The sequence below is a fragment of the Rhynchophorus ferrugineus genome, unplaced genomic scaffold (genome assembly GCF_030347505.1).
Source record: "Rhynchophorus ferrugineus isolate W39M unplaced genomic scaffold, kcgeb_rfMv2 rfM2, whole genome shotgun sequence".
In the NCBI taxonomy this organism is placed as follows: Eukaryota; Metazoa; Arthropoda; class Insecta; order Coleoptera; family Curculionidae; genus Rhynchophorus; species Rhynchophorus ferrugineus.
Window position 1 is genome coordinate 79,257,641 of NW_027472581.1, and position 15,100 is coordinate 79,272,740.

General features: G+C 27.7%; 3 protein-coding genes across 3 annotated transcripts; all 3 read left to right on the plus strand.

Annotated features, from left to right (window-relative positions):
* The first annotated feature begins 5,064 nt into the window (after nucleotides 1-5,064).
* LOC143190595 (uncharacterized) lies at nucleotides 5,065-6,738 on the plus strand. Its single transcript, XM_076395000.1, has 5 exons — nucleotides 5,065-5,199; nucleotides 5,288-5,523; nucleotides 5,665-5,810; nucleotides 5,870-6,140; nucleotides 6,270-6,738. Exons 1-5 carry the CDS (start codon nucleotides 5,154-5,156, stop codon nucleotides 6,516-6,518), a joined length of 948 nt encoding a protein of 315 aa, XP_076251115.1. The 5' UTR covers nucleotides 5,065-5,153; the 3' UTR covers nucleotides 6,519-6,738.
* Nucleotides 6,739-11,155: 4,417 nt separating this feature from the next.
* LOC143190862 (TATA-box-binding protein-like) lies at nucleotides 11,156-11,834 on the plus strand. The gene is made up of 3 exons (XM_076395432.1): nucleotides 11,156-11,201; nucleotides 11,290-11,525; nucleotides 11,667-11,834. The coding sequence occupies exons 1-3, from the start codon at nucleotides 11,156-11,158 to the stop codon at nucleotides 11,832-11,834; spliced, it is 450 nt and encodes a 149-aa protein (XP_076251547.1).
* A 61-nt stretch (nucleotides 11,835-11,895) lies between these two features.
* LOC143190597 (TATA-box-binding protein-like) lies at nucleotides 11,896-12,649 on the plus strand. The gene is made up of 2 exons (XM_076395001.1): nucleotides 11,896-12,142; nucleotides 12,272-12,649. Exons 1-2 carry the CDS (start codon nucleotides 11,978-11,980, stop codon nucleotides 12,518-12,520), a joined length of 414 nt encoding a protein of 137 aa, XP_076251116.1. The 5' UTR covers nucleotides 11,896-11,977; the 3' UTR covers nucleotides 12,521-12,649.
* Nucleotides 12,650-15,100: the final 2,451 nt, after the last annotated feature.

Consider the following 15,100-nt stretch of genomic DNA (forward strand, 5'->3'; position numbering starts at 1 on the left):
ATTAGTTTAACTACTACCAACTGATCAGTTTGAAGTCGGTGCCGATCCCAAACAATACAAAAACAATATACTTTTTGAGATCCTTATTTATTATTAGAAATCGATTAATTTTTTTTGTTAGAAATACTTTATATACTCTACTATATAACCTAATTTAGCTAATGCCTACATAAACCTATTTATCTATTTACAATATTAGTTTAACTACTACCAACTGATCAGTTTGAAGTCGGTCCCGATCCCAAACAATACAAAAATAATATACTTTTGTGAGACCCTTATTTATTATTAGAAATCGATTAATTTTTTTTGTTAGAAATACTTTATATACTCTACTATATAAACTAATTTAGCTAATGCCTACCTAAACCTATTTATCTATTTACAATATTAGTTTTACTACTACCATCTGATCAGTTTGAAGTCGGTGCCGATCCCAAACAATACAAAAACAATATACTTTTGTGAGATCCTTATTTATTATTAGAAATCGATTAATTTTTTTGTTAGAAATACTTTATATACTCTACTATATAACCTAATTTAGCTAATGCCTACCTAAACCTATTTATCTATTTACAATATTAGTTTAACTACTACCAACTGATCAGTTTGAAGTCGGTCCCGATCCCAAACAATACAAAAATAATATACTTTTGTGAGACCCTTATTTATTATTAGAAATCGATTAATTTTTTTTGTTAGAAATACTTTATATACTCTACTATATAACCTAATTTAGCTAATGCCTACCTAAACTTATTTATCTATATACAATATTAGTTTTACTACTACCAACTGATCAGTTTGAAGTCGGTGCCGATCCCAAACAATACAAAAATAATATACTTTTGTGAGATCCTTATTTATTATTAGAAATCGATTAATTTTTTTTGTTAGAAATACTTTATATACTCTACTATATAACCTAATTTAGCTAATGCCTACCTAAACCTATTTATCTATATACAATATTAGTTTTACTACTACCAACTGATCAGTTTGAAGTCGGTGCCGATCCCAAACAATACAAAAATAATATACTTTTGTGAGATCCTTATTTATTATTAGAAATCGATTAATTTTTTTGTTAGAAATATTTTATATACTCTACTATATAACCCAATTTAGCTAATGCCTATCTAAACCTATTTATCTATTTATAATATTGTTTTAACTACTACCAACTGATTAGTTTGAAGTAGGTCCCGATCCCAAACAATACAAAAATAATATACTTTTGTGAGATCCTTATTTATTATTAGAAATCGATTAATTTTTTTTGTTAGAAATACTTTATATACTCTACTATATAACCTAATTTAGCTAATGCCTACCTAAACCTATTTATCTATTTACAATATTAGCTTAACTACTACCAACTGATCAGTTTGAAGTCGGTCCCGATCCCAAACAATACAAAAATAATATACTTTTGTGAGATCCTTATTTATTATTAGAAATCGATTAATTTTCTTTGTTAGAAATACTTTATATACTCTACTATATAACCCAATTTAGCTAATGCCTACCTAAACCTATTTATCTATATACAATATTAGTTTTACTACTACCAACTGATCAGTTTGAAGTCGGTGCCGATCCCAAACAATACAAAAATAATATACTTTTGTGAGATCCTTATTTATTATTAGAAATCGATTAATTTTTTTTGTTAGAAATATTTTATATACTCTACTATATAACCCAATTTAGTTAATGCCTACCTAAACCTATTTATCTATTTACAATATTAGTTTAACTACTACCAACTAATCAGTTTGAAGTCGGTGCCGATCCCAAACAATACAAAAATAATATACTTTTGTGAGATCCTTATTTATTATTAGAAATCGATTAATTTTTTTTGTTAGAAATATTTTATATACTCTACTATATAACCCAATTTAGTTAATGCCTACCTAAACCTATTTATCTATTTACAATATTAGTTTAACTACTACCAACTGATCAGTTTGAAGTCGGTGCCGATCCCAAACAATACAAAAATAATATACTTTTGTGAGATAATTATTTATTATTAGAAATCGATTAATTTTTTTTGTTAGAAATATTTTATATACTCTACTATATAACCCAATTTAGCTAATGCCTACCTAAACCTATTTATCTATTTACAATATTAGTTTAACTACTACCAACTGATCAGTTTGAAGTCGGTCCCGATCCCAAACAATACAAAAACAATATACTTTTGTGAGATCCCTATTTATTATTAGAAATCGATTAATTTTTTTTGTTAGAAATACTTTATATACTCTACTATATAACCCAATTTAGCTAATGCCTACCTAAACCTATTCATCTATATACAATATTAGTTTTACTACTACCAACTGATCAGTTTGAAGTCGGTGCCGATCCCAAACAATACAAAAATAATATACTTTTGTGAGATCCTTATTTATTATTAGAAATCGATTAATTTTTTTTGTTAGAAATATTTTATATACTCTACTATATAACCCAATTTAGCTAATGCCTATCTAAACCTATTTATCTATTTATAATATTGTTTTAACTACTACCAACTGATCAGTTTGAAGTCGGTCCCGATCCCAAACAATACAAAAATAATATACTTTTGTGAGATCCCTATTTATTATTAGAAATCGATTAATTTTTTTTGTTAGAAATACTTTATATACTCTACTATATAACCCAATTTAGCTAATGCCTACCTAAACCTATTCATCTATATACAATATTAGTTTTACTACTACCAACTGATCAGTTTGAAGTCGGTGCCGATCCCAAACAATACAAAAATAATATACTTTTGTGAGATCCTTATTTATTATTAGAAATCGATTAATTTTTTTTGTTAGAAATATTTTATATACTCTACTATATAACCCAATTTAGCTAATGCCTACCTAAACCTATTCATCTATTTACAATATTAGTTTAACTACTACCAACTGATCAGTTTGAAGTCGGTCCCGATCCCAAACAATACAAAAATAATATACTTTTGTGAGATCCCTATTTATTATTAGAAATCGATTAATTTTTTTGTTAGAAATACTTTATATACTCTACTATATAACCCAATTTAGCTAATGCCTACCTAAACCTATTCATCTATATACAATATTAGTTTTACTACTACCAACTGATCAGTTTGAAGTCGGTGCCGATCCCAAACAATACAAAAATAATATACTTTTGTGAGATCCTTATTTATTATTAGAAATCGATTAATTTTTTTTGTTAGAAATATTTTATATACTCTACTATATAACCCAATTTAGCTAATGCCTATCTAAACCTATTTATCTATTTATAATATTGTTTTAACTACTACCAACTGATCAGTTTGAAGTCGGTCCCGATCCCAAACAATACAAAAATAATATACTTTTGTGAGATCCTTATTTATTATTAGAAATCGATTAATTTTTTTTGTTAGAAATCTTTATATACTCTACTATATAACCTAATTTAGCTAATGCCTACCTAAACCTATTTATCTATTTATAATAATGTTTTAACTACTACCAACTGATCAGTTTGAAGTCGGTGCCGATCCCAAACAATAAAAAATAATATACTTTTGTGACATATACACTAAGATATATTACGAAAAGATCAAAAATAATTTGTTGCTTGGCACCGACTTCACAGTGATTATTAAGTTAGTTAAAATAATATTGTAAATAGATAAATCGGTTCAGGTAGGTAATAAGCTAGGAAGTGTGTATTTATTAGAACATAAAATACATGTAGTAGATAGGTTAAATAAATTTTCTGTTTATTTTTCTTTAGTTACTACAACAAATGTTATGAACATGATTCATCTTAAAAGCTTTTTTGTGTTTAATATCTAAATTTGATTATTTTTTAACTTTTGTGAGATCTTTATTTATTTTTGAGGTCGGTTAAAAATTTTTTGTTATAAATATTTTATATACTCTACTATATTCCCATACAATTTTTGCTAGTCAACAAAAAGTAAGAGTAAAGCAACCCGCTCCGTCACTGTTTAATATACTTAAAATTTTTGTCGTCTTACCCAATAAATTAATTATTGCTGACTTTAAAGAAATGCAAAAAAATTGAACTGAACTTATAAATTAAATAAGGAATACCTTTTTGCTTACCTGAACTCGCCTGTTCTTTACTTATTTTATAAAAAAATATTCTTCTCTTTTTAGAGTTAGATATTTACTCAATAAATTATGCAGTTAATACTTTATTAAGTATTACAATGGGAAGACTAAGTAAAGGTGAACGAATATTTTTAAAATCTTCGTGGTCTTACATAATAAATGAATTACTGCTGAATTCATTGTTTTCTGAAAAATTGATTTTTTTTTGAAAAAAAGGAACTTTGTAAAATGCCATATCAAACGCTTTAATAGTTAATTAAATAAAAATCCAACATTAAATCAAAGCAGTACCGTTTATCGCCATTTTCTTTGAATAGTACTCTGCTGAGTTACCAAATCTAAAGGCAAGAAATATATATTGTACCAAATAGTAAAAAATGTACCTACTCTATAATTGTTTTTATTTATAAATTTTTATTTTATAAATATTTTTAATAATTGTTATTTTAAAATAAATTACGTCCATAGAGTAAATAGCCTAACGGTATAGTATTTCAGCTTGCCCGGAGTATAGAGCGCCGACAATATATAAGTAGTGGCGAAAGTACCCGAATCTCTGGATCACTATGATTTTTAATGTATTCTCAAGTAAATTTTAAAATTCAACACCAATTTTAAAAGTTTACTAAATATAAACAAATTTTCTTTATAATATTCAAGAATTACTTTAATTTTTTTTAAACATCGCTAAAGTATATTTTTATATATCTTTAAAAATTTTTTTTTATTATTTATTAAAATTTTTTAATTATTATAAATATTTTACCGATATCCCTAACTAGGCCTAAAGCTTACTATTGGACGTAGAAATCGGAGGGTGTAGGAGGAGGAGCAGGAGGAGGAGGAGGAGGGGGTAGGAGGAACCTATACCTATATATATATTGCCCCGAACGAACGAATTATAATCATTCATTTTCTAGAATCTGCCTGATGAAGATAAATATATAAACTTATATTTTTAAGTGAATTTAGTGTGTGTAAAGATTTTTAGAATTAAATAATATACATTCATATATCATAATGGATGAGTTGTTTCTTAGCCCTGGCTTTAGAATGCCCAGTCTTGGTAAGTATTATTTAAAATTAAAAATATTATAATCTAGATCAAATAATAAGTATTATTAAATTAAACTATCATTTACAATACTTTTTAGGTACGCCTTTATATCAACCAGAAGAAGATCAGCAAATTTTACCAAGTGCTTTGCAACAGCAGTCGCAGATACAGACTGTTTCTAGTCAAATAACATCACCAGCACCAAGAGGAGGTCTAACACCGACTTTAGGTTTAGGAATGGACAATAGTATGTCATTGCCTTACACAAAATATGTCACAGACTTTGCCTTACCTATTTCGAAAATACATAGTGTAATGACGCCACAGACACCAGTGAGTAAACTAAATATATAGCTACGTTATGAAAATGGGCTTCTGTATTTTGTTAAATCGTTCATATATTATGATTATTAATACAAGATACCAAAGCAATCTTATTAAATTATACATATATATAAATTTTTATTATTACAGCAACATACTATAATGACACCAATGGTAAACTTAGGAGGATCAGAAGCCGGTGGTACTACACCTACTATAGAGGTCCCTACAATATCATCCCCTATGACCCCCATGACACCTCATTCAGTAGACCCTGGAATTGAACCTCAATTACAGTATGTGCAAATTACCTCATAAAGTTCATAGGTAACATATCTAATTTTCTTTTTTCTAGGAACATCGTATCAACTGTAAACTTGGACTGCAAACTCGACCTGAAGAAAATAGCATTACATGCCAGAAACACGGAATACAATCCACAACGGTTCCCTGCTGTGATAATGCGAATAAAGGAACCAAGAACTACAGCCCTAATATTTAGCTCAGGGAAGATGGTATGCACAGGTGCAAAGAGCGAAGAAGACGCAAGGCTCTCGGGGAGAAAATTTGCCCGTATAATACAGAAACTCGGATTTCCCGCCAAATTCTTGGATTTTAAAATACAGGTGAATATTGTAGACAATAATAACATCAAAGGCTTTTCTTGATAGAGAATTTTAAAGAAATAATAAAATTTTCTTTCTAACTAAAACTTATTATTGAAAATAAAACTTTACAATGTGTTTCTGTTACAGAATATGGTAGGAAGTAGCGATGTCAATTTTCAGATCAGATTGGAAGGTCTGGCCTTAAAGCACGGCTCTTTCAGTTCCTACGAGCCGGAACTATTCCCTGGACTAATTTACCGTATGGTGAAACCTCGGATCGTATTATTGGTATTCCTCTCGGGTAAAGTGGTGTTAACTGGTGCTAAAAGGCGACATGAGATAAATGAGGCGTTCGACAACATCTATCCAATCTTGAAGAAGTTCAAGAAACAATGATTCATTCATTTTAATTATGATCATTAAACACTTAACTAATAGTATTGGGAAAAATTGTGATTACGACATTATTAGTGTTAAATATTCCAGAGGGTTTCATTCTCTCGTGAGCCTTTACGATAATCTAAAATTCAAACAAAAATTAAATTATTTTGTCGATACCAAAGATAATACTTAATTGTAGTTAACTGTTGTATTTATCATAACAATATATTATTATAATTGTATATTAAATAAGTATCAAATATTTCCATCCAATAAATGTTGCTTTGTCAGTTTATTGTATTTATTTTTGTTATTATTAAGTAATTGTGTGATATGTTCCAAATAAAGCAGTAAATACCTTATGCGAATATAGTTTGCTTGGTATATCTTGGTTAAAATAACCAAATTTGATTGGTCGACTGTCTACGTAACGATCTGTGAACAAATATTCAAAATTTCAATATTTTGTTTGGAAATAATGTAAAAGAAATAGTGACAAATATACATAAGGCTTTATATATATCATAAGAAATCATAACTTACCATCCATCACCTAGACTATGTAGCGGACCCCGGGTTCTGAAGCTATTTTTCCTCATACAAGCTGCATTTTTCATTTCGCGCTCTATTGTAATACTTACTGTATAATTGTAATAATAAAATATTTTTAACAAAAAATTGAACTTCAAAAAGCAAATCTCACTAAAAGATAAATAATAATCTAACTTTTGTTATACTAACTAAATTCAAATAAACAAAAAAACGTATTTAACCTACCTACCACATATACTTTATATTCTACTATATTCACACAATTTAGCATAATACCTACCTAAACCTATTTATCTATTTATAATATTGTTTTAACTACTACCAACTGATCAGTTTGAAGTCGGTCCCGATCCCAAACAATACAAAAATAATATACTTTTGTGAGATCCTTATTTATTATTAGAAATCGATTAATTTTTTTGTTAGAAATACTTTATATACTCTACTATATAACCTAATTTAGCTAATGCCTACCTAAACCTATTTATCTATATACAATATTAGTTTTACTACTACCAACTGATCAGTTTGAAGTCGGTGCCGATCCCAAACAATACAAAAATAATATACTTTTGTGAGATCCTTATTTATTATTAGAAATCGATTAATTTTTTTTGTTAGAAATACTTTATATACTCTACTATATAACCTAATTTAGCTAATGCCTACCTAAACCTATTTATCTATATACAATATTAGTTTTACTACTACCAACTGATTAGTTTGAAGTAGGTCCCGATCCCAAACAATACAAAAATAATATACTTTTGTGAGATCCTTATTTGTTATTAGAAATCGATTAATTTTTTTTGTTAGAAATATTTTATATACTCTACTATATAACCCAATTTAGCTAATGCCTACCTAAACCTATTTATCTATATACAATATTAATTTTACTACTACCAACTGATCAGTTTGAAGTGGGTGCCGATCCCAAACAATACAAAAATAATATACTTTTGTGAGATCCTTATTTATTATTAGAAATCGATTAATTTTTTTTGTTAGAATTATTTTATATACTCTACTATATAACCCAATTTAGATAATGCCTACCTAAACCTATTTATCTATATACAATATTAGTTTTACTACTACCAACTGATCAGTTTGAAGTCGGTGCCGATCCCAAACAATACAAAAATAATATACTTTTGTGAGATCCTTATTTATTATTAGAAATCGATTAATTTTTTTTGTTAGAAATATTTTATATACTCTACTATATAACCCAATTTAGCTAATGCCTACCTAAACCTATTTATCTATATACAATATTAGTTTTACTACTACCAACTGATCAGTTTGAAGTAGGTCCCGATCCCAAACAATACAAAAATAATATACTTTTGTGAGATCCTTATTTGTTATTAGAAATCGATTAATTTTTTTTGTTAGAAATACTTTATATACTCTACTATATAACCTAATTTAGCTAATGCCTACCTAAACCTATTTATCTATTTACAATATTAGTTTAACTACTACCAACTGATCAGTTTGAAGTCGGTGCCGATCCCAAACAATACAAAAATACTATACTTTTGTGAGACCCTTATTTATTATTAGAAATCGATTAATTTTTTTTGTTAGAAATATTTTATATACTCTACTATATAACCCAATTTAGTTAATGCCTACCTAAACCTATTTATCTATTTACAATATTAGTTTTACTACTACCAACTGATCAGTTTGAAGTAGGTCCCGATCCCAAACAATACAAAAATAATATACTTTTGTGAGATCCTTATTTGTTATTAGAAATCGATTAATTTTTTTTGTTAGAAATACTTTATATACTCTACTATATAACCTAATTTAGCTAATGCCTACCTAAACCTATTTATCTATTTACAATATTAGTTTAACTACTACCAACTGATCAGTTTGAAGTCGGTGCCGATCCCAAACAATACAAAAATACTATACTTTTGTGAGACCCTTATTTATTATTAGAAATCGATTAATTTTTTTTGTTAGAAATATTTTATATACTCTACTATATAACCCAATTTAGCTAATGCCTACCTAAACCTATTTATCTATATACAATATTAGTTTTACTACTACCAACTGATCAGTTTGAAGTAGGTCCCGATCCCAAACAATACAAAAATAATATACTTTTGTGAGATCCTTATTTGTTATTTGAAATCGATTAATTTTTTTTGTTAGGAATACTTTATATACTCTACTATATAACCTAATTTAGCTAATGCCTGCCTAAACCTATTTATCTATTTACAATATTAGTTTAACTACTACCAACTGATCAGTTTGAAGTCGGTGCCGATCCCAAACAATACAAAAATACTATACTTTTGTGAGACCCTTATTTATTATTAGAAATCGATTAATTTTTTTTGTTAGAAATATTTTATATACTCTACTATATAACCCAATTTAGCTAATGCCTACCTAAACCTATTTATCTATATACAATATTAGTTTTACTACTACCAACTGATCAGTTTGAAGTCGGTGCCGATCCCAAACAATAAAAAATAATATACTTTTGTGACATATACACTAAAATATATTATGAAAAGATCAAAAATAATTTGTTGCTTGGCACCGACTTCAGAGTGATTATTAAGTTAGTTAAAATAATATTGTAAATAGATAAATCGGTTCAGGTAGGTAATAAGCTAAGAAGTGTGTATTTATTAGAACATAAAATACATGTAGTAAATAGGTTAAATAAATTTTCTGTTTATTTTTCTTTAGTTACTACAACAAATGTTATGAACATGATTCATCTTAAAAGCTTTTTTGTGTTTAATATCTAAATTTGATTATTTTTTAACTTTTGTGAGATCTTTATTTATTTTTGAGGTCGGTTAAAAATTTTTTGTTAGAAATACTTTATATACTCTACTATATTTATTCCCATACAATTTTTGCTACGCAACAAAAAGTAAGAGTAAAGCAACCCGCTCCGTCACTGTTTAATATACTTAAAATTTTTGTCGTCTTACCCAATAAATTAATTATTGCTGACTTTAAAGAAATGCAAAAAAATTGAACTGAATTTATAAATTAAATAAGGAATACCCTTGTGCTTACCTGAACTCGCCTGTTCTTTACTTATTTTATAAAAAAATATTCTTCTCTTTTTAGAGTTAGATATTTACTCAATAAATTATGCAGTTAATACTTTATTAAGTATTACAATGGGAAGACTAAGTAAAGGTGAACGAATATTTTTAAAATCTTCGTGGTCTTACATAATAAATGAATTACTGCTGAATTCATTGTTTTCTGAAAAATCGATTTTTTTTGAAAAAAAGGAACTTTGTAAAATGCCATATCAAACGCTTTAATAGTTAAATAAATAAAAATCCAACATTAAATCAAAGCAGTACCGTTTATCGCCATTTTCTTTGAATAGTACTCTGCTGAGTTACCAAATCTAAAGGCAAGAACTATATATTGTTCCAAATAGTAAAAAATGTACCTACTCTATAATTATTTTTATTTATAAATTTTTATTTTATAAATATTTTTAATAATTGTTATTTTAAAATAAATTACGTCCATAGAGTAAATAGCCTAACGGTATAGTATTTCAGCTTGCCCGGAGTATAGAGCACCGACAATATATAAGTAGTGGCGAAAGTACCCGAATCTCTGGATCACTATGATCTTTAATGTATTCTCAAGTAAATTTTAAAATTCAACACCAATTTTAAAAGTTTACTAAATATAAACAAATTTTTTTTATAATATTCAAGAATTACTTTAATTTTTTTTAAATATCGGTAAAGTATATTTTTATATTTCTTTAAAAATTTTTTTTTATTATTTATTAAAATTTTTTAATTATTATAAATATTTTACCGATATCCCTAACTAGGTCTAAAGCTTACTATTGGACGTAGAAATCGGAGGGTGTAGGAGGAGGAGCAGGAGGAGGAGGAGGAGGGGGTAGGAGGAACCTATACCTATATATATATTGCCCCCAACGAACGAATTATAATCATTCATTTTCTAGAATCTGCCTGATGAAGATAAATATATAAACTTATATTTTTAAGTGAATTTAGAGTGTGTAAAGATTTTTAGAATTAAATAATATAAATTCATATATCATAATGGATGAGTTGTTTCTTAGCCCTTGCTTTAGAATGCCTAGTCTTGGTAAGTATTATTTAAAATTAAAAATATTATAATCTAGATCAAATAATAAGTATTATTAAATTAAACTATCATTTACAATACTTTTTAGGTACGCCTTTATATCAACCAGAAGAAGATCAGCAAATTTTACCAAGTGCTTTGCAACAGCAGTCGCAGATACAGCCTGTTTCTAGTCAAATAACATCACCAGCACCAAGAGGAGGTCTAACACCGACTTTAGGTTTAGGAATGGATAATAGTATGTCATTGCCTTACACAAAATATGTCACAGACTTTGCCTTACCTATTTCGAAAATACATAGTGTAATGACGCCACAGACACCAGTGAGTAAACTAAATATATAGCTACGTTATGAAAATGGGCTTCTGTATTTTGTTAAATCGTTCATATATTATGATTATTATTACAAGATACAAAAGCAATCTTATTAAATTATACATATGTATAAATTTTTATTATTACAGCAACATACTATAATATCACCAATGGTAAACTTAGGAGGATCAGAAGCCGGTGGTACTACACCTACTATAGAGGTCCCTACAATATCATCCCCTATGACCCCCATGACACCTCATTCAGTAGACCCTGGAATTGAACCTCAATTACAGTATGTGCAAATTACCTCATAAAGTTCATAGGTAACATTTCTAATTTTCTTTTTTCTAGGAACATCGTATCAACTGTAAACTTAGACTGCAAACTCGACCTGAAGAAAATAGCATTACATGCCAGAAACGCGGAATACAATCCACAACGGTTCCCTGCTGTGATAATGCGAATAAAGGAACCAAGAACTACAGCCCTAATATTTAGCTCAGGGAAGATGGTATGCACAGGTGCAAAGAGCGAAGAAGACGCAAGGCTCTCGGGGAGAAAATTTGCCCGTATAATACAGAAACTCGGATTTCCCGCCAAATTCTTGGATTTTAAAATACAGGTGAATATTGTAGACAATAATAACATCAAAGGCTTTTCTTGATAGAGAATTTTAAAGAAATAATAAAATTTTCTTTCTAACTAAAACTTATTATTGAAAATAAAACTTTACAATGTGTTTCTGTTACAGAATATGGTAGGAAGTAGCGATGTCAATTTTCAGATCAGATTGGAAGGTCTGGCCTTAAAGCACGGCTCTTTCAGTTCCTACGAGCCGGAACTATTCCCTGGACTAATTTACCGTATGGTGAAACCTCGGATCGTATTATTGGTATTCCTCTCGGGTAAAGTGGTGTTAACTGGTGCTAAAAGGCGACATGAGATAAATGAGGCGTTCGACAACATCTATCCAATCTTGAAGAAGTTCAAGAAACAATGATTCCTTCATTTTAATTATGATCATTAAACACTTAACTAATAGTATTGGGAAAAATTGTGATTACGACATTATTAGTGTTAAATATTTCAGACGGTTTCATTCTCTCGTGAGCCTTTACGATAATCTAAAATTCAAACAAAAATTAAATTATTTTGTCGATACCAAAGATAATACTTAATTGTAGTTAACTGTTGTATTTATCATAACAATATATTATTATAATTGTATATTAAATAAGTATCAAATATTTCCTCCAATAAATGTTGCTTTGTCAGTTTATTGTATTTATTTTTGTTATTATTAAGTAATTGTGTGATATGTTCCAGATAAAGCAGTAAATACCTTATGCGAATATAGTTTGCTTGGTATATCTTGGTTAAAATAACCAAATTTGATTGGTCGACTGCCTACGTAACGATCTGTGAACAAATATTCAAAATTTCAATATTTTGTTTGGAAATAATGTAAAAGAAATAGTGACAAATATACATAAGGCTTTATATATATCATAAGAAATCATAACTTACCATCCATCTCCTAGACTATGTAGCGGACCCCGGGTTCTGAAGCTATTTTTCCTCATACAAGCTGCATTTTTCATTTCGCGCTCTATTGTAATACTTACTGTATAATTGTAATAATAAAATATTTTTAACAAAAAATTGAACTTCAAAAAGCAAATCTCACTAAAAGATAAATAATAATCTAACTTTTGTTATACTAACTAAATTCAAATAAACAAAAAAACGTATTTAACCTACCTACCACATATACTTTATATTCTACTATATTCACACAATTTAGCATAATACCTACCTAAACCTATTTATCTATTTACAATATTAGTTTAACTACTACCAACTAATCAGTTTGAAGTCGGTGCCGATCCCAAACAATACAAAAATAATATACTTTTGTGAGATCCTTATTTATTATTAGAAATCGATTAATTTTTTTTGTTAGAAATATTTTATATACTCTTCTATATAACCGAATTTAGCTAATGCCTACCTAAACCTATTTATCTATTTACAATATTAGTTTTACTACTACCATCTGATCAGTTTGAAGTCGGTGCCGATCCCAAACAATACAAAAATAATATACTTTTGTGAGATCCTTATTTATTATTAGAAATCGATTAATTTTTTTTGTTAGAAATATTTTATATACTCTACTATATAACCCAATTTAGTTAATGCCTACCTAAACCTATTTATCTATTTACAATATTAGTTTTACTACTACCATCTGATCAGTTTGAAGTCGGTGCCGATCCCAAACAATGCAAAAATAATATACTTTTGTGAGATCCTTATTTATTATTAGAAATCGATTAATTTTGTTTGTTAGAAATATTTTATATACTCTACTATATAACCCAATTTAGTTAATGCCTACCTAAACCTATTTATCTATTTACAATATTAGTTTTACTACTACCATCTGATCAGTTTGAAGTCGGTGCCGATCCCAAACAATACAAAAATAATATACTTTTGTGAGATCCTTATTTATTATTAGAAATCGATTAATTTTGTTTGTTAGAAATATTTTATATACTCTACTATATAACCCAATTTAGTTAATGCCTACCTAAACCTATTTATCTATTTACAATATTAGTTTTACTACTACCATCTGATCAGTTTGAAGTCGGTGCCGATCCCAAACAATACAAAAATAATATACTTTTGTGAGATCCTTATTTATTATTAGAAATCGATTAATTTTTTTTGTTAGAAATATTTTATATACTCTACTATATAACCCAATTTAGCTAATGCCTACCTAAACCTATTTATCTATATACAATATTAGTTTAACTACTACCAACTGATCAGTTTGAAGTCGGTGCCGATCCCAAACAATACAAAAATAATATACTTTTGTGAGATCCTTATTTATTATTAGAGATCGATTAATTTTTTTTGTTAGAAATATTTTATATACTCTACTATATAACCCAATTTAGTTAATGCCTACCTAAACCTATTTATCTATTTACAATATTAGTTTAACTACTACCAACTAATCAGTTTGAAGTCGGTGCCGATCTCAAACAATACAAAAATAATATACTTTTGTGAGATCCTTATTTATTATTAGAAATCGGTTAATTTTTTTTGTTAGAAATATTTTATATACTCTACTATATAACCCAATTTAGTTAATGCCTACCTAAACCTATTTATCTATTTACAATATTAGTTTAACTACTACCAACTGATCAGATTGAAGTCGGTGCCGATCCCAAACAATACAAAAATAATATACTTTTGTGAGATCCTTATTTATTATTAGAAATCGATTAATTTTTTTTGTTAGAAATATTTTATATACTCTACTATATAACCCAATTTAGCTAATGCCTACCTAAACCTATTTATCTATATACAATATTAGTTTAACTACTACCAACTGATCAGTTTGAAGTCGGTGCCGATCCCAAACAATACAAAAATAATATACTTTTGTGAGATCCTTATTTATTATTAGAAATCGGTTAATTTTTTTTGTTAGAAATATTTTATATACTCTACTATATAACCCAATTTAGCTAATGCCTACCTAAACCTA